This window comes from Vipera berus (assembly GCF_964194415.1).
Source record: "Vipera berus genome assembly, chromosome: 1".
NCBI lineage: Eukaryota > Metazoa > Chordata > Lepidosauria > Squamata > Viperidae > Vipera > Vipera berus.
This window is the reverse complement of record NC_138202.1, coordinates 9,168,916-9,195,013: the sequence shown is the minus strand read 5'-3', so window position 1 is coordinate 9,195,013 and position 26,098 is coordinate 9,168,916. Positions and strand designations below refer to the sequence as shown.

At 43.5% G+C, this 26,098-nt stretch overlaps 1 protein-coding gene across 4 annotated transcripts in view; it reads right to left on the bottom strand.

The window, feature by feature from the left end:
- STK11 (serine/threonine kinase 11) overlaps window positions 1-25,573 on the bottom strand; it is a 126,572-nt gene extending 100,999 nt beyond the window's left edge. For all 4 annotated transcript variants that reach the window (XM_081321195.1, XM_081321193.1, XM_081321192.1 and 1 more), the window contains exon 1: window positions 22,828-25,573. In XM_081321195.1, the coding sequence (XP_081177321.1) occupies window positions 22,828-23,117 (290 nt within the window). In that variant the 5' untranslated portion in view covers window positions 23,118-25,573. The remainder of the gene's footprint in view (window positions 1-22,827) is intronic.
- Between the last annotated feature and the right edge of the window lie 525 nt (window positions 25,574-26,098).

Here is a 26,098-nt window from a genome sequence, read left to right as displayed (position 1 = left end):
ACTGTTAAGCGAATCTGGTTTCCCCGTTGAATTTGCTGGTCAGGTGGTCACAAAAGGGGATCACGTGACCCCTGGACGCTGCAACCGTCCTAAATGTGAGCTAGCTGTCAAGCAACTGAATGTAAATCACGTGACCAGGGGGATGCCACAACGTTCTTAAAGTGTGAAAAATAGTCGTAACTCCCTTTTTCCAGTGCCGTTAACTTTGGTCACTAAACAAGGTCCCTTCCAATGTTATTATTATTATAATTCTGCAGTGGTTTCCCACCTCCAGACCTCAACAATTACTAAGTTGGTTAAATTATGTTGATTAAGTTGGTTAAATCCTTCTAAATGACAATCAACCAACCTCCCCTGCTTTTCTTCCCACCCCACCCCTTGCGCCCACATTGGAAATTCTGCTACCTATTCATTCAACAAAGACGCCCGCAAAATGGGAGTCCTTGCTACAGGAAGGCCTAGCGCAGACATGTCAAACACAAGGCCCGGGGGCCGGATCCGGCCCGCGAAGTGGTTTCATGCGGCCCGCGAAGCCATCCTGGAAACAGTGAGGGAACGGCCCCCACTGCCTCGGCCCTGGCCCAGAGACCCTCCTTCTGCCAGAGACCCTCAGATCTGTCCCACTCCTGCCCAGGCCCCCATAGGCACCCTTGATGCGAATGATGTAGAGCTGGCCACGCCCACCCAGTAGGCCATATGCACTCTAGCCACGCCCACCCAGTAGGCCACGCCCACCCTGGCCGTACCCACCCGGCCCCTTGAGGGCAACCGCAATGCTGATGCGGCCCTCAATGAAATTGAGTTTGACACCCCTGGCCTAGCGTGAAAAAAGAAAAAGATTTTTTTTTAGTATTTTGGTGTTTTGTATTTTAACTTTTTTTGTTTTGAATAATATAAAAAATCGTTCAAAAAAAATATTTTTTTTGCCACAAAGAAGGGGGGGGGGCAACCTATTCTTCAAAGCACCTGAAGGCAGAACGACAAAGAATGGATGGAAACTAATCAAGGAGAGAAGCAACCCAGAACTAAGGAGAAATTTCCTGACTGGTGAGAACCGATTAACCCAGGGGTCTTCAAACGTGGCCCTTTTATGACTTGTGGACTTCAACTCCCAGAATTCCTCAGCCAGGCATGCTGGCTGGCTGAGGAATTCTGGGAGTTGAAGTCCACAAGTCATGAAAGGTCCACGTTTGAAGACCCCTGGATTAACCGCTGGAAGGTCTTGCCTCCAGAAGTTGTGGGTGCTCCAACGTTGGAGGCTTTTAAGAAAAGATTGGACAGCCATTGATCCAGGAAGACCTCCAAGGTCCCTTCCAACTCTTGTTATTCTGGAGGTCCAGTTAAGAGCTCTGCCAGTGTTTCCTAACGAAGATCTTCTAGTCAAGAAACCGCCCTCTTTCTGGCCTGCTATTGCTGACAGGTTCGCACAAGGATCCCTCCTTCTGTTTACTGTCACCATGACGAAGCAGGATGTAAGAATTTGGATCCCTGTCAACTGCAGCCCGATGGCCAAATCAGCAAGGGGGGTTGGGGGGGGAGGGAGGAAGGGAAAATAAACCTTCCCTCACGCAGGGCTCCATCTCTCTGACTTAGCTGAAAAGCTACGTTCACCCTAGTTGACCTTGGCGACTCCTATACATATCCAGCTCTGGGGCCGAGGAAAATGCCAACTCTTCCCTTTGGGAATCGTATTTAGATCTTGTTTATGTTCCATTAAACATTCACCACAAACAGGCCAACGAATCTATTTAGCTTCGTGAGCTCTCGAGACAAACGCCTGGGGTTCTTGAAGCCTCATTAGGAACAACTTGAAAATGCACGAGTTTCTTAATCATTTTTCCCCTCTACGCTCAACTGATAAAACTATTCCAAAGGGGATATATATAGGTAAAGGTAAAGGTTTGCCCGCACATGCGTGCTAGTCGTTTCTGACTCTAGGGGCCGGTGCTCATCTCCGTTTCAAAGCCGAAGAGCCAGCGCTTGTCCGAGGACGTCTCCGTGGTCATGTGGCTGGCATGACTAGACGCCAAAGGCGCATGGAACGCTGTTACCTTCCCACCATAGTGGTCCCTATTTTTCTACTTGCATTTTTACGTGCTTTCGAACTGCTAGGTTGGCAGAAGCTGGGACGAGTAACAGGCGCTCACTCTTACGCGGCACTCGGGATTCGACCCGCCAAACTGCCGACCTTCTGATCAACAGGCTCAGCGTCCTAACCCACCGCGTCCCTTGATACACACACACACATACATATTTGTGTAAATTTTTTGGGATAGCTAACAAAGAATTAAAGGGAAACTGATATGATCATTTCAAACTTATTTGTTCTCATCAGTCAACTATACCCTTCTGAGATTCGAACCTGGGCCAATTGCACCTTAGGCAATTGTTCTAACCTTTAGGCCACTGGCTCTTTCTCGCTTTGTTAGCTGATACGCAAGGGAGATATGCATATATATATATATGAATTTCTTTTTTGCTGACAAAGAGTTAAATGGAAAGCTTTGTAAGAAAAAAAAGAAATTCGAATACACAATGTATGCTCCTAGGTTGGAGCTGCAAGGCAAAAGAAGTCAAAATAATAGAACTGCAGTACTGCAGTATAGCAAGTTCAAAAACCAGTCTCACTGGTAAAAACATACGTACATACATAACATACACAATATACGTACGTATATGTATACAGTATGTGTATATATTTCTTGTACCTCATTTACAGATAACCCAATTTTAGAAGAGGCTTCCTCTCTGGGACAAGATTGCTTATTCGGAAACAGCCATTATTACCATCGGCAGCTTTAAAAAGCATTTTGTGTTACAAAATTGACGTTTTAAAAGAGGCAGCAATTAATTCGCTGAAGGTGGCCGTAGTCCAATTTCAAAATGTTTGAAGATGCTGAACTGAAAAGACTTAATTGGCCAAAATGTGGGCCCTTTTGATATCGCCAAAAGTAACCAGTCTTCCTATAGCAGTCCTTGACTTACAACCATTCATTTACTGACTCTGTTGCAGTTACAATAGCACTGAAAAAAAGTGACTGATGACCGTTTTTCACAACTTGCGACTGTTGCAGCAGCCTCCTGGTCACATGATCAAAATGCGGAGGGGCTTGGCAACTGGCATGTACTTATGGCGGTTGCAGTGTCCCGGGGGATCACATGATCCCTTTCTGACAAGCATTGTTGACGGGGAAGCTGGAGTCACTTAAGAACCACCTCATTGACTTAACTACTGCAGTGATTCACTTAACAACTGTGGCAAGAGGGGTCGTAAAAGGAGGCTAAACTCACTGACATAGCAATGGAAATTTTTGGCTCAATCGTGGTCCTAAGTCGAGGACTACCTATACAAACAAATCCTCAGAAAGTAAGTGGCGTTGACTACACTTACACGCTGGTATTATTCGATGCTTCTAATTATATCAACACTTCAGCATGAAATACTTACGACTCGTGGACTTTAACTCCCAGAATTCCTGAGACAGCCTGGCTCAGCTTGGAAACCTCTCCCTTTCCCCTCAGCATGGCTGGCGCAGGAATTCTGGGAGTTGAAGTCCACGAGTCATAAAAGAGCCAAGGTTGCCTACCCCTGACCTAGACCAGCTTTGTGGGCCGATGGGAGGGAGAGGGGATAGTTCTGAGGGAGTGGAGGCATGCATGCACACACATGCACGCACACACACTGCCTCCATAGTCCCTGGGGCCCAGGGGTTGGGGACTCCTGACCTAAACTTACCTAAGTCAGTTTGGGTTAGGGATCGTCCAGGAATCCTAGGCCGTTGCTAGAGTGAGAATTTGAAGAATATCCCCAAAGAAGGCAAGAGCAAGCATCTTTTCATAATGCTGCCAAAAATGGGTACATCTGTGAAATTATCAAAGCAAAAGTTTTGCTTGAGGATCCTATTCAAATAGTTTTTATGCTTTTTATGTCCAACCTGCGGTCCACTGGCGGCCCTGGAAAGCTAGTAATGTAGTCCCACAAGATTGTATAAAATAAAAGAAGTTTGTTATTTATGTGCGTTAACTATTATATTATATATAAGCAGCCCAAGACAGTTCCTTTTCACTTGATTAGGCCCAGGCAAGGCAAAAGATTGGACATCCACGCTTTATTATACTGTGGGTCCCATATTTAAAAAGTATATACTAGTGTTTCTCAAACTTAGCAATTTTAAGAGGGGTGGACTTCAATTCCCAGAATTCTGAAAGTCGAAGTCCACACCTGTTAAAGTTGCTAAGGTTGAAAAAAAACTGGTATATACCTTTAAGAAATCAACTGTCAATCCGAGAGGGCAGAAATGAATAATAACCACACATTTCTAGTTTGGAAGTGCTTCCCGACTATTTTTTTTTCCTGCTCTAAAAGGAATAGGCAGAATTGGTCAGCTAGACAATTATCAACAGGAACAACTTGCCTCCTGGATTTGTGGGTACTTCACTGCTGGAAGTTTTCAAGAAAAGATTGGCCAACCATTTGTCTAAGATGGTAAGAGAATGTCTTTGACAGGGGGTTGGACTAGAAGACCTCCAAGGTCCCTTCCAGCCCTGTGACTCTATGATTTGAGGAAGTAATGAGGTCCAGAAAAGGGAAGGCTCCACCAGGATTTCTCAATGTCCAAAAAAGCCAATTGCGGCAGGGAGACGCAGAGACTCATACGGTATATTTTTTTATGCAATGCAAACTTTGCCTACTGAAAGACAGCAAACATGGGATGTGTACACAAACCACCACATTTCATAATTGCTAGAAATAAGTACGTTCTCCCACCGCCCCCACCCCCCAATTGATCTGTGAGCTTGTTTTAACTCCAATTCTGGCAAATTCCTACTGGAATAGAGAAGGGTAGGGGGAAGGGCAGAAAAAGGTGCAGTTCGCTTATTTATTTTTTAAAAAATTCTTGCACTGAGTTGCAAAATCTGCTCCAAAAGATTAAGGGCACCATGCTGGAAGAGTTCAAAATTCACAGATATACAGTAAGTAGAGGTAGTCCTCGACTTACTGCCATTCATTTAGCGCCCGTTCAAAGTTATAACGGCACGGTAAAAAGTGACTCATGACCATTTTTCAGAGTTACGGCTGTTGCAGCATCCCCATGGTCACGTGATCAAAATCTAGATAGAAGCTTGGCAATTGACTCGTATTTATGACGGCTGCAGCGTCCCAGGGTCACGGGATCCCCTTTTGCGACCTTCTGACCAGCAAAGTCCAAGGGGGAAGACAGATTCACTTAACGACCGCGATACTGACTGAACAACTGCAATAATTCGCTTAACAACTGTGGCGGGAAACATCATAAAATGGGAGCAACTTCACTTGGAAGAATATCTCACTTAGCAACATGAATTGGGGGCTCAACTGTGGCCATAACTCAAGGGCTACCTGTATTTCAGAGAACAGAGGAAACTGGAAGGGCTGTTCAGCGAAGCGGAATGAGGCTGGAGTAAGATGGGAAACAACAGATGCGATGGTCTAAACTTAGCAGGTCAGTAAGACACTTAAATTGGGCTCTTCCCAACACTTCCTCTCCCCTCCCCTCCTGGAAACTATGTCTTCCACTTTAACATAAATAAATGTGCTGAACTGATCAACCACCCCATTACTTTGCCAAACTGATCAGCTTCTTGGGGAGGGCAAAAAAAAACAACAACCAATATAAAATATACTGCTCAAAAAAATAAAGGGAACACTTAAAAAACACAATGTACTGTATTTATATAGTAGGATGTCTTATCTTGTGTTCCCTTTATTTTTTTTGAGCAGTAGAATTTGCTGAGCAGAAACACCCTAGAATGATCAGCGGCCCTCAATCTTTTGGGCAACAGGGACCGGTTCCGTGGAGAGAGGTTTTTCCCCAGACCAGAGGGGGGTGTGTGCTTTTGCGTGCTGCCTGCATCCCGCGGATGGGGGCTTCGCTTGTTTGCGCGGCCCAGTTTCCAGAATGCCACAGGCCAGTGCCGGTCCACGGTCCGGGGGTTGGGGACCCCTGCCCTAGATAATGCCCACTCTCACAAAAATAGACATTTTTCCCTATACATTTTTTTTTAAAAAAAAGCCAAGACCGTAACACACACTTCGCTATTTTGGCAGAACCTGTGAAATTAAAGCCTGAACAGACGGCCTCCGATTATTTAAGAAGCAGCCCACACTCTGCGTAGGTGATGTCACTGTAACGAATGAGGATGTGCAAAACGTTTGGACAGTGAACCCGCTTGATTGAAATGGTCTGTTCTGATCCAAACTGGAAGAGTTTCAAGACCTCGAGAGTTTCAAGGCCACCGCCTCCCAATCTTGGCCTGAGGCACGAAATTTCAACTGCCGTCGCGAACACCTTACGGCTAAGCGCTGCTTCTCTCTTGCCTGGCAGGCTCAAGGGAAAGCAAGGAACCAAGCTACAGGCAGTGCTCGACTTGGCAACCGTTCGTTTAGTGCAGGGGTCAGCAACCTGAAACAGTGAAAGAGCCACTCGGAACCGGTTCCCTCACAAAAGGAAAAACTGGGAGCCGCAAAAAAATGTGTGCGCATGCGCGTACATGCGCGCATGTGCAGAACAGGGTTTGACTGAAGAGTGGAGCCAAGTGCGATAGAATTTAATATTTTATTGTTGTCTGCATATTGTAGATTATGTTTGTTTGTATTTTTATACCCTGTATTTAGCTCTGGGAAATCGGGGAGGGGGGAGTGGGAGGGGAGGGAAGAGTTGGGGAGGTTTGGGGAGAGGGGAGGGGCTTGGGGGGGTTTGTTTTTTAAAAAATGTACTGTAAAACTTTTCAATAAAAAAAAAAGAGTGGAGCCAAGGCGAGATATGCACCTACCCTGCATATTTGAATTGATTGGTTGAACTTTTTTAGTCCCATCTTTTTTTCTTTTTGGACTGCACATGGCAGAGGACTGAGAGCCGTAGGAGACGGCTGAAAGAGCCGCATGCGGCTCCGGAGCCGCGGGTTGCAGACCTGTGGTTTAGTGGCTGTTCAAAGCTGCAGTGCCGCTGAAACAAGGGGCTTACAATTGGTCCTCACGCTGACAACCATGCCAGCTTCCCCGTGGCGACGTGATCAGAATTTGGGCACGTGGCAAACCAGCACGTACAGGTAGTCCTCGACTTAGACCCATTACCCCAAAAGTAAGGCCTACCCCAAAAATAAGCCCTAGCTTGATTTTTGGGGGGAGCCTAATATAAGCCCTGCCCCCCCCAAATAAGCCCTAGTTTTAGGGAGAGGCACACGCCTAAAAATCAAGCTAGGGCGGGGTTGGGATTGGGGGTGCCCATATGACCCGCAACCAATCACCTTGTAGCCAGGCCTCTCTCCTTGCTGGCCCACTTCTTTTTCTTAGGCCTCTTCTGCAGCCAGGCCTGCATTTCTCGGTCATGGGCCTTTCCGGAAGGCCACTGCAGCCGAGGACCGAGCTATGGATTCAATCCGTGGCTCATTTCTGCAAGACCTACGCAGTCGAGAACCAAGCTATGGATTGAATCCATAACTCGGTCCTCGCCTGCAGAGGCCTTCCGGAAAGGCCCGACTGCAAAACGCAGGCCGGAATGCAACTGCAGCATAAAGCTGCTCCTTCGGTCCAAGAAGAAGTGGACTGGCTGGGCGGGGCTGTCGGTGCCAGAGGTGGGTATAAAAGACGTCCCCCACAAACAGACACAAAAAAAAGACCTGGTGCCTCTTTTGGAGGAAAAAATAAATAAAAATAAATAAATAAATTAAGACCCGGTCTTATTTTCGGGGAAACACGGGTAACAGTTCATTTAGTGACCATTCTGAGTTACAACGGCCCTGAAAAAAGTGGCCTTTTTCACACTTTTTGTTTTCCCACAGCATAGCTGGTTGGGGAATTCTGGGAATTGAAGTCCGCAGATCTTTTAAGTTGCCACGGTTGGAAACCTCTGGTATAGTGATGAAGACAGTGGGCCAGGACTAAGGATATCCAAGTCAAAGTATTCTCAATCACGCAGACAATCATGGATGACTCTGAACCGGTCATTTCCTCTCACAATCCAGGGTTGTTGTTGTGGTGGTGATGGTGGTGAGGGAAATGGAAGAGGAAGTGCTTTGAGTACTTTGAACTCCAGGCAGAAAAAAAAGATACAGCAGGTAAACAGACAGAAATAAATAAGTATATGTGTGTATTAACCCAACCCTACTTTAATTTCCATACATATGTTTTAAAATAAACTAATTGATGGGAAACCCACTGGAGATCACAAAGACTTAAAGAGACCGATAATCATTGTCTTAAGCCTACTAAATCCTAAATGGCCTCGCCTCACCATACCCTAGAGATCAACATGTGGCTAGTTCGGCTTTCAAGGGCCTCAGGGCACTCCATTATGTGTGTTAGAACAGGGCTTTTCAACCTTTTCACCCATTGTACCACTTTTAGGATATGGCAACATCCGAGTACCACCAGTCACCTAGCAAGGTGTCAAAAACTTGACAAGAAAGAAAGAAAGAAAGAAAGAAAGAAAGAAAGAAAGAAAGAAAGAAAGAAAGAAAGAAAGAAAGAAAGAAAGAAAGAAAGAAAGAAAGAAGTGATGCGATTTAGGAACTTGGTGATGGAACAATCTGCAAGGAAAAAATAAACAGAGAAAAGGACATCATGCCTTTAGTTTACCGTATTTTCTGGCGTACAAGATGACTTTTTAACCCATGAAAATCTTCTCAAAAGTCAGGGGTTGTCTTATACGCCGGGTGCTGAAACTTTAGGGACAGGGCTGGCTGGAAAACCTGGAGCGGATCTTCCATTTAGTCTGCGCAGGGAAAGCGGGACCAATTGGAGTAGAAGCTGCAGTCTGTGATTTTTTACAGGCTGGGGTCTGGGCTTCTTTCCTTCTAAAGTTGAAGAGCAGCTGTAGGCAGGTGGGGAATGCAAGAGCAACTTGAAAGGCAGGTGGGGAATGCGTAGCCAGAGCAGCAGCTTAGCTCTAAGGACACATTTGACTCAGGAACTGGGCGGGCTGGCTGGAAAACCTGGAGCGGATCTCCCATTTGGTCTTTTTTTTAAAAAATACCATTTATATCCCGCCCTTCTCCGAAGACTCAGGGCGGCTTACAATTTAAAGCACAAATCAAAGTGCTTAGCAATAGCCTTCATTCTATGTATATGCCTGCTTATTAGAGCTTTCACCCATTTTTACAAAGTCAGCTTATTGCTCCCAACAATCTGGGTCCTCATTTTACCTACCTCGGAAGGATGGAAGGCTGACTCAACCTTGAGCCTGGTGGGATGAGAACCTGCACTAATTGCAGGCAGCTGGTGTTACTTAAGGCTCTGTGCAGGGAAAGCTTTAGAGTGAATTAGGAAAAGTGAAAAAGTGAATTAGGAAAATAGGAAACGGTTGCTGGAATTGGGTATGTGTAGTTTAACGAAGAGAAGGGTGAGGGGTGACATGATAGCAGTGATCCAATATCTCAGGGGCTGCCACAAAGAAGAGGGAGCCAAGCTATTCTCCAAAGCACCTGAAAGCAGGACAAGAAGCAATGGATGGAAACTAGTCAAGGAGAGAAGCAACCTAGAACTAAGGAGAAACTTCCTGACAGTTAGAACAATTAACCAGTGGAACAACCTGCCTCCAGAAGTGGTGAATGCTCCAACACTGGAAGTTTTTAAGAAGAGACTGGACAGCCATTTGTCTGAAATGGTATAGGGTTTCCTGCCTTAGCAGGGGGTTGGACTAGATGACCTCCAAGGTCCCTTCCAACTTTTATTATTATTATTATTATTATTATTATTATTATTATTATTATTATTATTATTATTATTATTATTATTATTTTAAGTTTAATCCACTTGCACTGTTTTATGTTTACATGTTTGATGACAAACAGCCTTATGTTTATAAGTGACAGTTTTCCTACTAAGTACCTGCATGTCATAAGCATTTGAATTAAAATTACCATATTAAAATCAAATCTGATGTTTTTTAATTTTTATTTGGTGTGTGTTGGAAGAGGGGTAGTCTTATACGGCGAGTATAGCCCAAACCCTATAATTTAACAGGAAATGTAGGGGGTCGTCTTATACGCCCAGTCGTCTTATACGCCTGAAAATACGGTATTATGCACGTTCAACACCTTGAGTCACTTGCTGAGTAATAAATGCAGGATAAAAATCTAATAAATAAAGATCAAGCCCCAAGACATTTCTCTTATACTAGAACACAAAGCATTCTTTATGCCAGGAAACCGAAATTGCAGAAGAGAAATATAGTGCAAGGCGCCAGGCCCTTCCAACTATGTAGCATTTCAATAAGTCCACCTATCTTCGGGTCAGAAGCACCTACAAACAAACCAAAAGTAAAATCCTATTCATTTTAATTTTGGTTAGCTTTGTAGGTGCTTCTCGGGAATGAAAGCAAAGGTACGCTTCTACTATGTATGTTTTACCCCAAATCAAAAGAATTCCACTCACGATACTTATACAAATTAAGCCCACGATTAAATGAAGAGGCAGAACTCAGCAAAGATGTTCTAAATTCTGTAACCATCCTCAGTTTAAAAAAAAAAGAAAAGGATTTTGAAAGAATAGCCTTCCCTTCCAGAAAACTGAGCGGAATGCTTTAACTCTACATGGGGCTGCCCTTGAAGACCACTTGGAGGCTCCAACTGGTACAGAATGCAGCCGCGAGAGTTGTGTTGGGAGTTTCCCGACACTCCCATGTTACACCTCTGCTCCGCGAGCTGCATTGGCTCCCAGTTGTCTTCCGGGTGAGATTCAAGGTGCTGGTAATGACCTACAAAGCCCTACATGGCATGGGTCCGGAATACCTTGGGGAGCACCTGCGGCCGGCATCAACTTCCCTCCGCCCAGTACGCTCCCACAGAGAGGGCCTCCTCAGGGTGCCACCGGTCAAAGAATGCCGACTGGTGGCCCCCAGGGGGAGGGCGTTCTCTGTGGGCGCGCCGGATTTATGGAACCATCTTCCGGTTGAGCTCGGGATGGCGCCCGACCTTCGCTCCGTCCGGCGCAATCTAAAGACTCACCTCTTCGAACAAGCTGGCCTGGCCTGATGGGGATGGGGTTGGGTTTTGTTAATGGGTTTTAACCTACTTTTTAATGTGTTTTAACTTATTGTAAGAGTTGTGGGCATTCTGTTTAATTCTCTTTTAATTTTTGTATTTTTGTATTTTGTATTTTGTCTTTTAACAAGTACTGCCCTGTTCACCGCCCTGAGTCCTTCGGGAGAAGGGCGGTATACAAATAAAATTAATAATAATAATAATAATAATAATAATAATAATAATAATAATAATAATAATAATAATAATAATAATAATAATAATTAGATTCTTGATTTTGGAAGCAGAAAGAAGAATGTCTCTCAATACAGACGCAAATCCCAAATTTGGGGTTGTTCTCCTTTCAGAGACAGGCTTCAAAAACATGCACAAAGGATGCTTCTAAGGCAGACATAACTCTCTCCGATAATAAGAATAAGAATACCCAATATTTTGCTTTCAAGCCAGAAAAGTTCACCAAAACTAAAAACGCTGGTAATTAAGAAAAAAAACGCATCGGATTTCATTTGACGAAACGGAAACAAAGGGGAATCCACAGAGTGATGGGCAAATAAAAACTTCTAGAACATTCAGCACTGGCTCCTCAGTTACAGAGCTTCCCTCAGCTCTGTTCAAATTTAGAACTGCTGTTCTAGAACTATTTGACGACTACCCAAGAGTTCCTTTATAATCTTTTCCCTTATTTGCCATAAGGTTTATTTTCAAACGGAAACAGACTGTTCTGTTTCCATTTGAAGGCCTGCATAAAACAAAAGCAACAAAGTCACACACAATTACAGGGGGGGGAATAAGCGGGAAAGACTGGCATATTCTACCAGAATAATAATTGATCCCACATTTTTGGAAGCAGCAGAAAGTGGACAGGAGAGATGCCCAGCAAATGTGTAAATACGTTTGAAAACCCCTGACATGATGGAGAATTAGTTTTGTGTGTTACTATGTAATGGTCCTAGAACTCTAGAAAGCAAAATTATCCTGTGAGCATAAAATCCCTCTGATATTACAACTGTTACCTCAATTAGCCTCACATTGCAGTAAACAAGGACACACATTCAATTTTGCAGCTACTAAGATTGTTGGACAAGCAGGGACAAAAACAGCCAGGGAAGTGACTGATTTACTCCCATTTTATCAAGTACTTAGGAGGCGAGGGCTTGCAGCACAAAGAAACAGCCAACAACTTAACAGGCAGCAGTCAACACCCCAATCTACATCTAAAAAGCTACACACAACAGGCATCATACAAATACCACACAGACAAGAGCCCAAAGCACACAGAGAAATTCCCCAAGACTGGGTTCCAGCGTGAGTCCAAAAGCTCAGAAGACAAAACCTCTCGTCCCGGTGATCGACCCAGATTGGATCCTGCAACATTATCCTGGGACACGGATATTCCCCTTCATTCGTGTTATCTCAATATTTAGATCTAGCTTCAAAGGCTTCCTGTGGGTTAACCACTTTAAAATAGAATGTTGACATAGGTAGGCATTTAGTTTGATCCAACACTGATATTATTCTAGTCTTAGCCACTACACCAAACTGACTCTTAAAGAGAACACACAATTCCCACATTCTCTGTGGGTGCGCCTGCCCTCTGGAACCAGCTGCCCGTGGAACTTAGGACTGCCCCTGACCTTCGTTCATTCCGCCGGGACCTGAAGACCTGGCTCTTTGAGCTCTCCGGCCCAGGCTGAGAATTTTTAACTGGGGTTTTATTTAAGGGATAATTTAATTTTTAATTTTTAATTTTTAAGGGATAATTAAATTTTTAATTTAATTTTTTTAATTGTTTTTTAACTTTTGTATTTTTACTGTTTGATTTTAAATACCCTGTAAACCGCCCTGAGTCCTTCGGGAAAGGGCGGTATATAAATTTAATAAAATTAATTAAAATTAATTAATTAAAATCACTGGCTTCTGAAGAACAATTGGAATGATCTACAACAACTGGTCATGTCCTGTAAAATTATCTGGAGGACAGTATCTCTTCTTAAGAGCCTATAGACTTAAATCTTTCAGGAGAATCTCTTCTCCTACTCCTGCTATCATCAGGGGAATGTCAAGAAATACAAGGAAAAGTACTTGAAATTTTCTGCAAGAACTGGAAGCCTCTGCTAAGGGAGATAAGTGTGATACGGCCACACTTGGAATACGGCATCCAGTTTTGGTCACCAAGATGTAAAAAAAGATGTTGAGACTCTAGAAAGAGTGCAGAGAAGAGCAACAAAGATGATCACGGGACTGGAGGCTAAAACATGTAAGGAACGGTTGCTGGAATTGGGTATGTCTAGCTTAAAGAAAAGAAGAAAAGGGGTGACGTGGACAGCCATTTGTCTGAAATGGCATAGGGTTTCCTGCTTGAGCAGGGAGTCAGACTAGAAGACCTCCAAGGTCCCTTCCAACTCTGTTATTATTATAGATAGGTTAACTTCCTTTTTTATTCTCCCACCAAATCAGGGGGGAAAAAATCTGACAGGCCACTAAGTGCTGAGTGAGGTGGTAGCAATTAAGATCTTAATTCATTGTATTTTAATGTGCTTTAATCACATTTTTAGTTACATTTATGTATTACTCATGCCTTCCGCTCCATTCATTGGTGGAAAAGCAGGATATAAAGCTGACAAAAGTGCAGTTTTAAATGTCCCAGGAGGCTTTAGTTAGCCCTTCATTGCAACAATGACAACAGTTCTGTCTTCACAGGAGTGAGATAGTAGTTATCCTGCAGACATTTGGTCAAAATCTGGTTATTCACAACTCAGACTCTCCCCCCCCCCCCCCCCCCGTTCTTTCCCCAAATATCTAGTCAAGGGAAACACAATCTTCTGTCACACTTTAAAAAACTTTACACAGCCTTTGACACAACTAAAAAATACTAACACGAGCAATGTGGAAGAATACCATATAAGGTCGGGGTGGAAGCATCAAGTACAACATTTTTTTACATGACTCAAAAGGATTACTTTTCCCATGTGTAAATCAACTGCACAAGTCAAAGGGAATGAAATCATTAGCACTATGATTTTATTTTCATGCAATGATATATTATTAAGGATGTGCAAAACATTTCAAATTCAGCCCTTTTAAATTCTAAAACACGGCTGTTTTGAGGGTGGCAAAACTTATCTCAACCATGAAATGGGGTTTATTTTGATGAGCTTGGGAGCGTTTTGAGCTTAAAACACTTCCAAAATGATGAAAGAACTGCATTTTTTAAAAAAAATTAGAACAGTGCTTTTCCCTGAAAAACTAAGGTTCTGAATACAGGTAGTCCTCGGCTTACAACAGTTCATTTAATGACTGAAGTTACAATGGCACTGAAAAAAATGATTTATGACCATTTTTCACATTCACAACCATTGCAGCATCCCCGTGGTCACGGGATTAAAATTTGGATGCTTGGCAACCGACTCGTATTTATGATGGTTGCAGTGTCCCGGGATCATGAAGATCACCTTTTGTGACCTTCTGACAAGCAAAAGTCCATGGGGTAACCAGATTCACTTAACAACTGTGTTACTTATTTCGTAACTGTAGTAATTTACTTAACAACTATGGCAAGTAACATCTTAAAGTGGGTCAAAATTCACTTAACAACTGTCTCACTTAGCAACAGAAATTTGGGGCTCAATTGTGGTTAAGTCAAGGACTGCCTATATGGAAAAAAAACTGAATTCAAGACGTTTTTGCCCATTACCAATTACTGTGATTGCATATCTCTGGGTTACCCGTAGGGTTAATACCCTCACCTATCCATCGCACAAACACAGGAAACAGCCAAGATTCTTGGTATCTGTCTGTATACACACGTCTGAAGGTCATCAGCCTTTGCTTAGTATAATCAACATGATACAGACAGGAAAATTTGCCCCTTCACACTGAAGGAATAAGCAGCTCCTCAAATGACTTTAGTTACTAACAGGAATTTCTGTTTGCTGATCTGTGCTCATTTTATTATTTTTTTAAATTGCTCGTTTCACAGTCATCCAGATGTTCGGACTGGATCTGATATTTTTACCCACCTATCCAGTCCTTTCCAAAGACCTGGGATAGGCAGGTGTTGATCTGATAAGAGTTAGAAGTATTGTTGAAGGTGTAAGCTGCTCCAAGTGGACAATCACTTAAATAGGAGCCAGCCGTGTGCTGCAGCTGCCAAAAAAGCCAACACAGTGCTAGGCTGCATTAATAGAGGGATAGAATCAAGATCACGTGAAGTATTAATACCACTTTATAATGCCTTGGTAAGGCCACACCTGGAATACTGCATCCAGTTTTGGTCACCACGATGTAAAAAAGATGATGAGACTCTAGAAAGAGTAACAAGAGAAGAGCAACAAAGATGATTAGGGGACTGGAGGCTAAAACATATGAAGAACAGTTGCTGGAATTGGGTAAGTCTTAGTTTAATGAAGAGAAGGACGAGGGGTGACATGATAGCAGTGTTCCAATATCTCACGGGGTGCCAAAAGAAGAGGGAGTCAAGCTATTCTCCAAAGCACCTGAGGGCAGGACAAGAAGCAATGGATGGAAACTAGTCAAGGAGAGAAGCAACCTAGAACTAAGGAGAAACTTCCTGACAGTTGGAACAATTAACCAGTGGAACAACCTGCTTCCAGAAGTGGTGAATGCTCCAACACAGGAAGTTTTTAAGAAGAGACTGGACAGCCATTTGTCTGAAATGGTATAGGGTTTCCTGCCTGAGGAGGGGGTTGGACTAGATGACCTCCAAGGTCCCTTCCAACTTTTATGATGATGATAATGATGATGTCAAGCTGTCTTTTGTAGTCAATCGATGGTGATTTTGTCTATGCCAATGCTGTTCAAGTGGTGCCCCAGTTGCTTTGGGATTGCACTCAAGGGGCTTATTGCCATGGAGACTACATTTGCTTTTTTTTGCCATAGTCATTCTATTTCTATTTGCAGGGCTTTATATTGTGTTATCCTCTCTAGTTCTCTCTCTTCTCTTTTGCTGTCCCCAGGTACTGATCTGTCCACTACCCAGATATTTTGTCTTTCTTATTAACAATTATCAAGTGGGGGGGTGGGTGTCTGCTTGAATTGTAAAGTCACAGAGCACTTTAACTCTTTCGTTTACTATTACTTTCTCTATTATTAGTATCAAATTTATTTGCTGCCCATCTCGCAGGTCCAAGGCAACTCTGTGCTTCGCTGCATTTTTTTTTCTTCCATTCAATCGTGTTTGATTTTCAGACACTACCTGGACAAATCCCCGCAATTTTCTAGCAAGACCCCAAACTTTCACTTTTATTTTACTCCTCTAGTAACAGGAGCAAGCTCCAGAGTGTGCCAAGCCCCAAATACAAATTCTTTCATTCGGCTTCAAGAGCATCCTAGCAGATTGCTTGGTTGGTCTTAATCTAGGAAATCATGTTATAAAGTTTGAAAAAAAAAATTCAAAAATATTAGCATCCACTTTCTTGCTGGGGGACAACAGGGAAAATGTGCGACAGTTTAAGTGCTGCATTCACCCACAGTTAATTTTGGTAAAGAATAAAAAAGTTTAATCAAAGTCAAAAGCACCACGTTTTGGGCAGCCTATACCGATCAGACGTCTCCAACCTGTGCTGGACAACTACGCCAAGATTTCCTCTAGCCATTCTGGCTGGGGTTTCTGGGAATTTATCTTTACTTGGATAGGTTTTAACCTGTTTTTAATCCATGCTTTTATTCATGTATTTATATGCTTCTTTGCGATGTTGTAAATCACCCAGAATCACTTAAGTGAGATGGGTGGTGCAGAAATTTCATAAATTAAAAATTAACTTTACATGTGAGAACAGCGGCAAGAATTATATTTGCACAATATTGGAAGAACGAAGAAACACCACCAGAAGAAGAAATAATAATAATAATAAAAAAATACTAGACTGTGCGGAAATGGACAGACTTACTTTAAGGCTGAAAGAAAAAGAAGAAACAGAATATTTTCAAACTTGGGACCTATTTTATCCATGGTTAGAGGAAAGATTTAGGGATTAGGAATTTAATTTGTATTAGTGAATAAGATACTCAGACAACACGTTTTGTTGAATGATTACTATTGAATTCTATAAAAAAAATAATTAATAAAACTTTACTTTAAAAAAAACCCAGAAATTTCATAAATAAATTCTGGCTGAATTCACCCAAGTGGCCATACGTAGGGTTTCTCAACCTTGGCAACTTGAAGATGTCTGGACTTCAACTCCCGGAATTCCTCAGCCGACAAGATGTCTACTCTTCTTCAAGCTGCCACGGTCGAGAAACACTGCTGGAGGGTAAAGTTACCGGAGTACTAGATCTCTCTATCACATTGCAGATTGGAAAGGAAGAAGATTTGGAAGTTAAGGACAGGCCACAAGGTCTTCTGTGTCTCTCCCCCAACGAGCAAGCTAAGAAGCAATGGCCTGTCTTTTGCCTCTCTTTTAGAATTTTTGATTGAGAAAGCATGAATCTGGGGAATTCGGTTCCTAACTCAAGATTATCACCCTATCAAACTTCTGCAGAGCAGCATAATGCACCCCAAGCGTTAAGCTTCGGTGTACTATGATCCTCACAAAGTAGTTACAGCAGACGAGGGGTTCCCCCCCCCCAATCAGGAAGAGAGAAGCCGTGGATATCATTTGCAAAGGGCACCTTGCTCAGACACCTATCCAAGACCCCCTGGATAGATTGGTGTCTCTTCCAAGACTGGGGCAACAAACTTCCTTAGCTCAGGAATAGGCAAAAAAAACCCGGTAAGGGATGGAAACAGCAGCATTCGCTTAATGATGGCAATTGGGACTGCGAATTCCATCACCAAATGATGCAGTCCATAAAACGCAAAGCCACGGGACCATGCCAACTTGCAGTGGCAATTCTGGCTGTCGCGACTGTGGGTGTTAAGTCCCAACGTCACATAACCATCATTCGCAACCTCATTTGCCAGCTTCCTCATTGCCTTTGCTCCTGAGAGAAGTCAGCAGTGAAAGAGACAAAAGGCAACTGCGTGCCTGGGGAACGCTGTGACCCCGTTGTTATTGCAAGCTGGTTGTCAAGTGCCCAAATCATCCCGTTAGCTGCGGGGACACTGCAACGGCCACAACCTTGAGGACTGGCCATAAGTCCCCTCGTTCAACACTGCTGGAACTTTGAATGGTTGCTGAATAAACGGTTGTTAACGGATGACTACCTGTAATCAAATGTTATTTGTGGGAAGGAGGATAAATGAAGATAAGGACTAGGGGTGACATGATAGCAGTCTTCCAGTATCTCAGGGGCTTCCCCAAAGAAGAGGGAGTCAAGCTATTCTCCAAAGCACCTGAAAGCAGGACAAGAAGCAACGGATGGAAACTAACCAAAGAGAGACACAACCTAGAACTAAGGAGAAACTTCCTGACAGTGAGAACAATTAACCAGTGGAACAACCTGCCTCCAGAAGCTGTGAATGCTCCAACACTGGAAGTTTTTAAGAAGAGACTGGCCAGCCATTTGTCCGAAATGGTATAGGGTTTCCGGCCTGAGTAGGGGGTTGGACTAGATGACCTGCAAGGTCCCTTCCAACTTATTACTACTACTGCTACTACTACTACTACTATTATCATTATTATTATTATTATATGCAGCAGGGAATTTATGAGTTTTCAGGTTTTACAAGAAAAATCAATCGATTGCCTATTGAGACTTGGGCACCATATAGCTTTTCTTATCATTGGCCCTGCCAGTGGGGAGCCTTTCCAGCAACCTCAGCTATCAACTCTTGTTGCTTCCTTCCATCTCTCTCCACTGCTGGTACTTTCCATTATTCCTCTTCACTGCAAGTAAATCTCACCATCCTTACTTTCTATTAGAGAAGCCACTATACAGTTAGTCCTAGACCTACGGCCAGAACTGAGTCCAACATTTCTGCTGCTAAGTGAGACATTGGTTAAGTGACTTTTGCCCCGCTTTACGACATTTCTCACCACCCCTGGTTAAGTGAATCACTGCAGTTGTTCAGTTAGTAACACAGTGGCTAAGTGAATCTGGCTTCCCTGTCGTAAATAGGAGCCAGTTGCCAAGCATCTGGGTTTTGAAAAATGGTCGTTAAGTCAGGGGTTGTTTTAGACCATTGTAACTTTAAATGGTCACTAAATGAACTGCTGTAAGTTGAGGACTACCTTATACTACTCCAGCTATGCCGCTATCAATTTAAAACCAGGGAAATAGCTCTAGGGCAGGGGTCTTCAACCTTGGCAACTTTAAGACTTGTGGACTTCAACTCCCAGACTTCCTCAGCCAGCATGCCTGGCTGAGGAATTCTGGGAGTTGAAGTCCACAAGTCATAAAAGGGCCAAGTTTGAAGACCCCCTGACCTATGGCTTTCTGACTCTCAAAAACAGTGACAGTTGTGGTGGCGGTAGCTTTCTCTGCAACAAGCTCCTAGTTGAACTGACCGCTAATGGTGTTGCGCTATTTCCCAAGGGTAGGAAGAACAGAGCATGCCTCATTCCAGTTGTCTCCCCCCAATTTTTTTTTTTAAGGAGGGTCAAGCTACCACTGGAGACGGCTACTAAATCAAAACAGCTATTCTCCAAACTCGAGCCCCGAGGGCCAACTTTTGGAGAGAGGGACTTTTGGAGAGAGGGACATAGGTGTAACACAAAAGGACAGATAAGACACTTATGGTACTTATATACCAAAGCATAACAAACTGGTTTCAGAATACCTCTGGCCAATCAGATATTGTACTCTATGGTCCCAAAACCATAGGAATCTGGTAGCAACTTTTCCAATTCACAACTTTTATCTTTCACAAGCTGCAGCCTGCTTCATCGGATGTAAAGAGTGGCTAAGCATCAGTTGATCAAAGCTTACCCTAAAAAGCTTACACCTTTTAATAAAATTTGTCAGCCAGAAAAGATGCTACCAGACTCCTGATTTTGTGTGTGTGGGGGGGGGGAGGAATAAGAATGAGCCGTGTTGCACAAATTGTTTCTGAATACAGAGCTTTACAAACCTGTGTGTTTAACTTCTGGATGCCAATACAAGAACCTTCGAGAGAATCGCTTGGGAAATACTGCTACCAAAAAAATAAATAAATTATAATAACTCAGCAATGTAAACCATGCAGCTAAAGCGAGCACCACAGATTTGTTTTGAAGTTTTTAGTCAGCCACGGAGAGCAATTCCTAGAAAGGAGAACTTCACCCAGCTCGGACCAGCGCACAGATTGAGCCTATCGGGAGCGTTCTTATCATTTTAAGATTAGACAATTTACATAGGCTGCCCTTGCAAGAAAAATCGAGAAACGGCAAAATGATGCAAATCACAACAGCACGCATGCCGGTGAGCAGTACTAACACAATGATGTTGTGTGAGTACGACCACAGTGATATTGCATTTGGGGCACAGCGCTGGCTTCCCAGAGTTTTCCAGCGATGACATTAGTTTAAAATGGCTTTTTATTTATTTATTTATTTTATTAATGGGGCTTATATCCCGCCCTATCTCCCGAAGGACTCAGGGCGGCTAACAACAATAATATACAATAAATACAGAAATTAAGATAAAATTAAAATTAAAGGCCTTTGTACACTAAATTAAAATTAAAAATTAAAATAAATTAAAAATTAGAGTTAAAAATTGTAAACATAATTAAAATCCCTGTCAGTCCAGGTCAGCCAGGTGGAAAAGGAGTGTTTTGAGGCCGCGGCGAAAGGACTGGAGATCTGGGGCCATCCGAAGCTCAGGGGGGAGCTGGTTCCATTATTTGCTTGCTTCACATCTTAGGATTGCCTCCTCCAAACTGGCCCATCCCTGGGCACTCATTCAGGATAGGGATATTCACCCATCTCCATGGATTTAAAAGGGCTGGTACCTCCAAGATAGCAGCTTTCTATGGTAGTCCCCCCGACTGTAGGAAGGCCTGCTCTGTCTTCCTAAAGGGAAGACACTGCAGGTAATCTGGCAGTCCTGTATCAAACTTATAACAGTTCACTTAGTGACCGTTCAAAGTTACAATGGCACTGAAAAAAAGTGACTTATGACTGCTTATAATCATAATCATAATAGCCAAGTTGGAAGGGACCTTGGAGGTCATCTAGTCCAACCCCCTGCTCAGGCAGGAAACCCTATACCATGTCAGACAAATGGCTGTCCACTCTCTTCTTAAAAACCTCCAGTGTTGGAGCATTCACCACCTCTGGAGGCAGGTTGTTCCGCTGGTTAATTGTTCTCACTGTCAGGAAGTTTCTCCTTAGTTTTAGGTTGCTTCTCTCCTTGACTAGTTTCCATCCGTTGCTTCTTGTCCTTATGACTGTTGCAGCATCCCCGTGGTCACGTGATCAAAATTCAGACACTGGGCAACCGACTCACATTTATGACGGTTGCGGTGTCCCGGGGTCATGCATTCACCTGTTGTGTCCTGACCGGCAAAGTGAATGGGGAGGCCAGATTTACTTAACAACCGTGTTACTAACTTAACAACTGCAGTGATTCACTGAACTGTGGCAAGAAACATCGTAAAATGGGACCAGATTCACTTAACAAATGTTCCACTTGGCAACAGAAATGTTGGGCTCAATTGGGGTCGTAAATCGAGGACCACCTGTAAAACCAAACTCTGCTGGGAAGCCACTGAGTTATAATTTTCTATTTCATAGGCTAAGGCTGAGATTGATGCCTCAGTTATCATTTTTATCACCTCATTATGCTGTTGATGTTACCTCTGAATTGGATGTATTGTATTTTTAGGTTCATTCGTACTATTTACAGTTACATGTTAGTTCAACAAGACAGTCATGTACAGTAACTAAATAAATCAAGTCCAATAAAAACAGTAATTTTAAAGCAACGTTAAAATTGAGCTGGTTTGATTTGCTAAACAAACGCACTTATCAGTCCTCTCATTTCCTTGTGTTATTTCTGTTTATCACTGGAAAAGCCAGAATTTATTTATTGAGAATGTCTCAAAACAGACAGCATTGGAAAGTAAAACTGGAAAGAGATGTTGGCAGCCACTCTTCCATGATCAAACCACAAGACTTCTGGTCCAGAAAAGTTAGCCTACCTTTGTAATCGTAAAACACTGCCTTTTGAAGAGAGATAAACATAGCCAACAGGGGGAAAAAACATTTCTATTTTCAAATTTTAATTTGGAACATGAATAACCTCACAGGTGAACTTTAGCAGCTTTAGGGAACTGCACGCATGCAACCCAAGGGAGATGCAGCATGTAAAGCCAATATGGCGTAGTAGTTAAAATACTGGCCTAGAAACCAGGAAATGACGAGTTCTAGTTCTGCTGTAGCCTTGCAAGCCGGCTGGATAACCTTAGGCCAGTCACTCACAGGGTAATTGTGTGTGGGGGGGGGGGGAACAGGAGGGGGGGAAAAGAGTATTATATATATTTGCCCACCTTTGTGTATTTATAAAAATTAAGTGGAATCAAAATCAAGAGTAAAGCAAATTAAATATGCCAAATCCTCATTTAACTGTTCTTGGAGCGCTAGTCAATAACGTCTTATGGCATCCCTTTCTTATTCTTTCTTCCTCCCATTTTAGAGACTGACAAGGTGGACTGAGAGACGTTGACATTTAACGTCACTCAGAAATCTCTTTCTGAACAAAGAGGTAAAAACAGCAGCCACAAACTAATAACTACTCCCACCCAACCCCTACCTCTAATAGCTATTTCACAGGGCCCACTGAAAATTTGTACAATATTCTCTGGCAGCTGCTTTTAACTCCTTCGTATTTCAGGTTTGTCGGTTACAGATGTTGCCTTGCAAATGTAACATGCTAAGAAATCCTCAGCAAGCACTTGTAAGTACGCGCGCAAATACTTACTTTTTAACATTGGCTTCTCCATTGGGGATCCGTCGCAGCTTCTTCTTCTTAAGAATTTTGACAGCTCTCCTACAGAGAGTTTCAGAGTCCAGCATCTCCTTGACCTTGCCGTAAGACCCTTCCCCAAGCAGGTCCCCCATCAGATATTTGCCTATGAGTTTGGCCCTTTTCCGCCGAGGCTGGTAGATCACTTCCGTGGAGTCAATTCGGTGGATGAACGTGTCCATGCCCACTGACATCAATTCACCTTCCACAAACATGCCCAACTGCTGAGGGTCCTCTAGATCCATTTTGGGTTGTTTTTTTTTCCCCAAGCAAAAATAGGTTATAAATCCAATTCCTGATATATCCAATGCTCTTTTGTGCCCAAAATCTTTGGACTGGGGAAAAAAATGGGTTTCAGTGGAGGCAAGTAAGAATTTTCCAAACGTTTTAATTTAAAATGAAAAATAAAAACCTACGAGAACTTTTCCAGGGATCCTACAGAGATCCAGCACCACATTCCAATTTATAGTTCCTCTTTTAAAAGAGTGTGTGTGTGTGGGGGGGGGGAAAGAAATCAATGCAGCTGGTTGCTCAATTTACACTTAGCTTTAACTTTTTGATCTTGTCTTGCTACTCCAAGTATTTGAAATCAGTTTGACTTCCTTAGTTAAGTCCAAACTTATCTTTTTTTTCCCCTTGAGACCTAAGTCATCTTCAAAAGATTGTCCACAGTTGAAATCAAAACATCAAAACTGCTTTTTTTTTAAGGGTGCGCCATTGCTGAGCAAGAAACAACAGCTCCTGTTTCCAAAAGTGTGACGTGGGAAAATCGAGAGGCGACTTCTGCTCTCACCACCCAAGTGCAACTTGGGTGAAGGATCCTTTCAGCCGTTGGGAAGCTGAAACCAAGTCTCTTTAAAGGAATTTTCAATACTGATTTTAACGCTTTCTTTTTCACCCTTGACAAAGGTTCGAGGCCTTCCGTATCTAGTAAGGGGCATCCTTCAACCACCTGGGGTCTACCTGACACATGATGTGTCACCCCCACTGCTTCAGGTATCAAGGTAGGCAGGCAATGCAAAACCTTACTCAGTTTTCCCAGTACTAGGGACCCACCATAAACAGGGCTGGATGGGATTAAGATATCTGGAACAACACTTCTTCAGATTAAGTAACTAGCCTGGAAAAGGGAAAGAGCTTCTAAGTTTTTTAAAAAAAATGGCAAAAAATCTATACTTTTAACCATCGGTTCAGAAATACAACTTCAGTAAGCACTCCTCAGATTTATTTGTTAATGCCTGGTCCTGGCCTTTCTTGCTATTGAAAATAATAACCCCCCCTCTCTCACACACACTTTCTCTTTAAGCTAAATACTAAAAAAATGACCTCAATAGGCCTTGAGCATCAAGGAAGGCTTATTCCTAGCATGTGAAAAGGAAACAATAAAAAGAAATAGCTCCACTCTAACCATTACATTGTTCCCATAAATTCAGAAAGCAAGGCACATGTCAAACTTGGGAAATATGTAAGCTAAATGGACTCTTTCTTCTTTCTCGAAGAAGGCTTTTTTCAGTGTCTTAATACCCCCGCCAATCAGAACACTATTACTACTAAAAGATGTTCATAAACAGAGCTTGCCTTTCCCCAAGTTTAAGGCAGCGAGATATCCCTTTTTGCTATAACCCAACTTAGCAGGAAGTATAACTGCCCTCTAAAATAATAATTCAATCAATGCCTTTCTTGACAATTGACTGGATACAGTGGAAATCAGCAACCCAAAGTTCCTTATATCCAAAATACACACTTACTCTAAAAGATCTCCCCCGAGGGAGAATGCCCACTTTTTTTCCCCCCAAGCAGAGAGAGAGAGAGAGAAAAAAAAAACTTGACAAAATTATAATATTTTTATCTGCCTTCAAAAGAGAGGGTCCACCGAAGGAATTTTTAAAACTGAAAAATGTAACAATAACAATTTGGGGTTGTTGTTTTTTTTTAAAAAAAGATTGCTAACTGCCATCCATTCCATTTAGGAAGAAACCAATTACGGGGCTTTTCGTTATAGTTTTCTATTTCCAGGGAAAAGTTCTTCTTATAAAAAAAAAAGAAGGGTCATTCGTAGGCATCTCCCACAAACAAAAAAAAAAGAAAAGAAAAGGGGGAGAATTGTAGCTTTCCTCCCCTCCCTGTGCGCCCAGAGTACTTACAACATCTGAAATGGGAGGGCAAGTGACAATATTTCCTTGCTAAGGTAGGTCTCTCTTCCCCCAAATTAAGGGGACTCAACCCAGAGACCACCCCCAAAATCCCCTTTTTTTTCCTTTTAGGCTTCCAGCTCTCCCCTCAGCAGACACATACATATACACACACGCCGCCCCCAACTTTCCCAAATAAATCCCAAGACCTCCCTGTCACTCACTCGCCTGAACGCCACGACAAGGACGGGCTTCTCCCCAATGTGGGGCCTTCCCTAAAGGCTCCCCCCCCCTTCAAGAAAGAGAAGGCCGCGACGTCTCACTCATCTGAGAGACAGACAAGACAGGCAGGCAGGCAAGCAGGCAGGCAGACCCGGGAAAGGGAGCCGCTCTTCTCGTATTCTTCCCCTCCACCGAGCCTACGGAGGAAACGGGGTCGCCTCTCCACCCAGGGGCAGCGGTGGGGGGGGCGGCTATTTGCTCCCCTTCCTCCCCCCAACGTCAAAGCCCCGTCGCCCTCTCCTTGCCTTCCTACCGCCGCAGCTAACACGCCGCCGCCATTTTGTTTACCTCCCCCCCTCTTCCCCCCCCGCGCCCTCACTGACGCTCAACCGGTTTCCCCCCCCCTCGCGCAGGCGCGCGCGGCACAAGAAGGCGGAGCGACGGCCGCCAGCCGGCGACCAGACTCCCCTTCCCCTCCCCGCTCGTTCTTTTCTTTTTCAACGTGCCTTCGTCTCCCTCCTCCTCTGATTGGCTCCAAGGGTCCACCGAAGGCGGGGCCCTCCGGCCGGAGGAGAGGGCGGTGACTGGAAGAGGGCGGGAAGGGGAGGGGGCTTGATCGAGGGAGGCGGAGCGCAGAGGAATTACCGCTCGGGGAGGTGGGGCTGGAATGCAGTACTGTAGTAGATGGAGGGGTTGTCATGGTGACGGGGGAGGCCGCTGCGCCGGAGATGCCTCCTCCAACCTTGTGCCCTCCGGATTAACCCTGTGGGCAGTAAATCTAGCAATATGGGGTGTGGATGATCAACTCGTCTGGACGGCAATGCCACAAAGACAGGAGGGCTGTGTTCACATTACTTGTTGAACCATAGCTA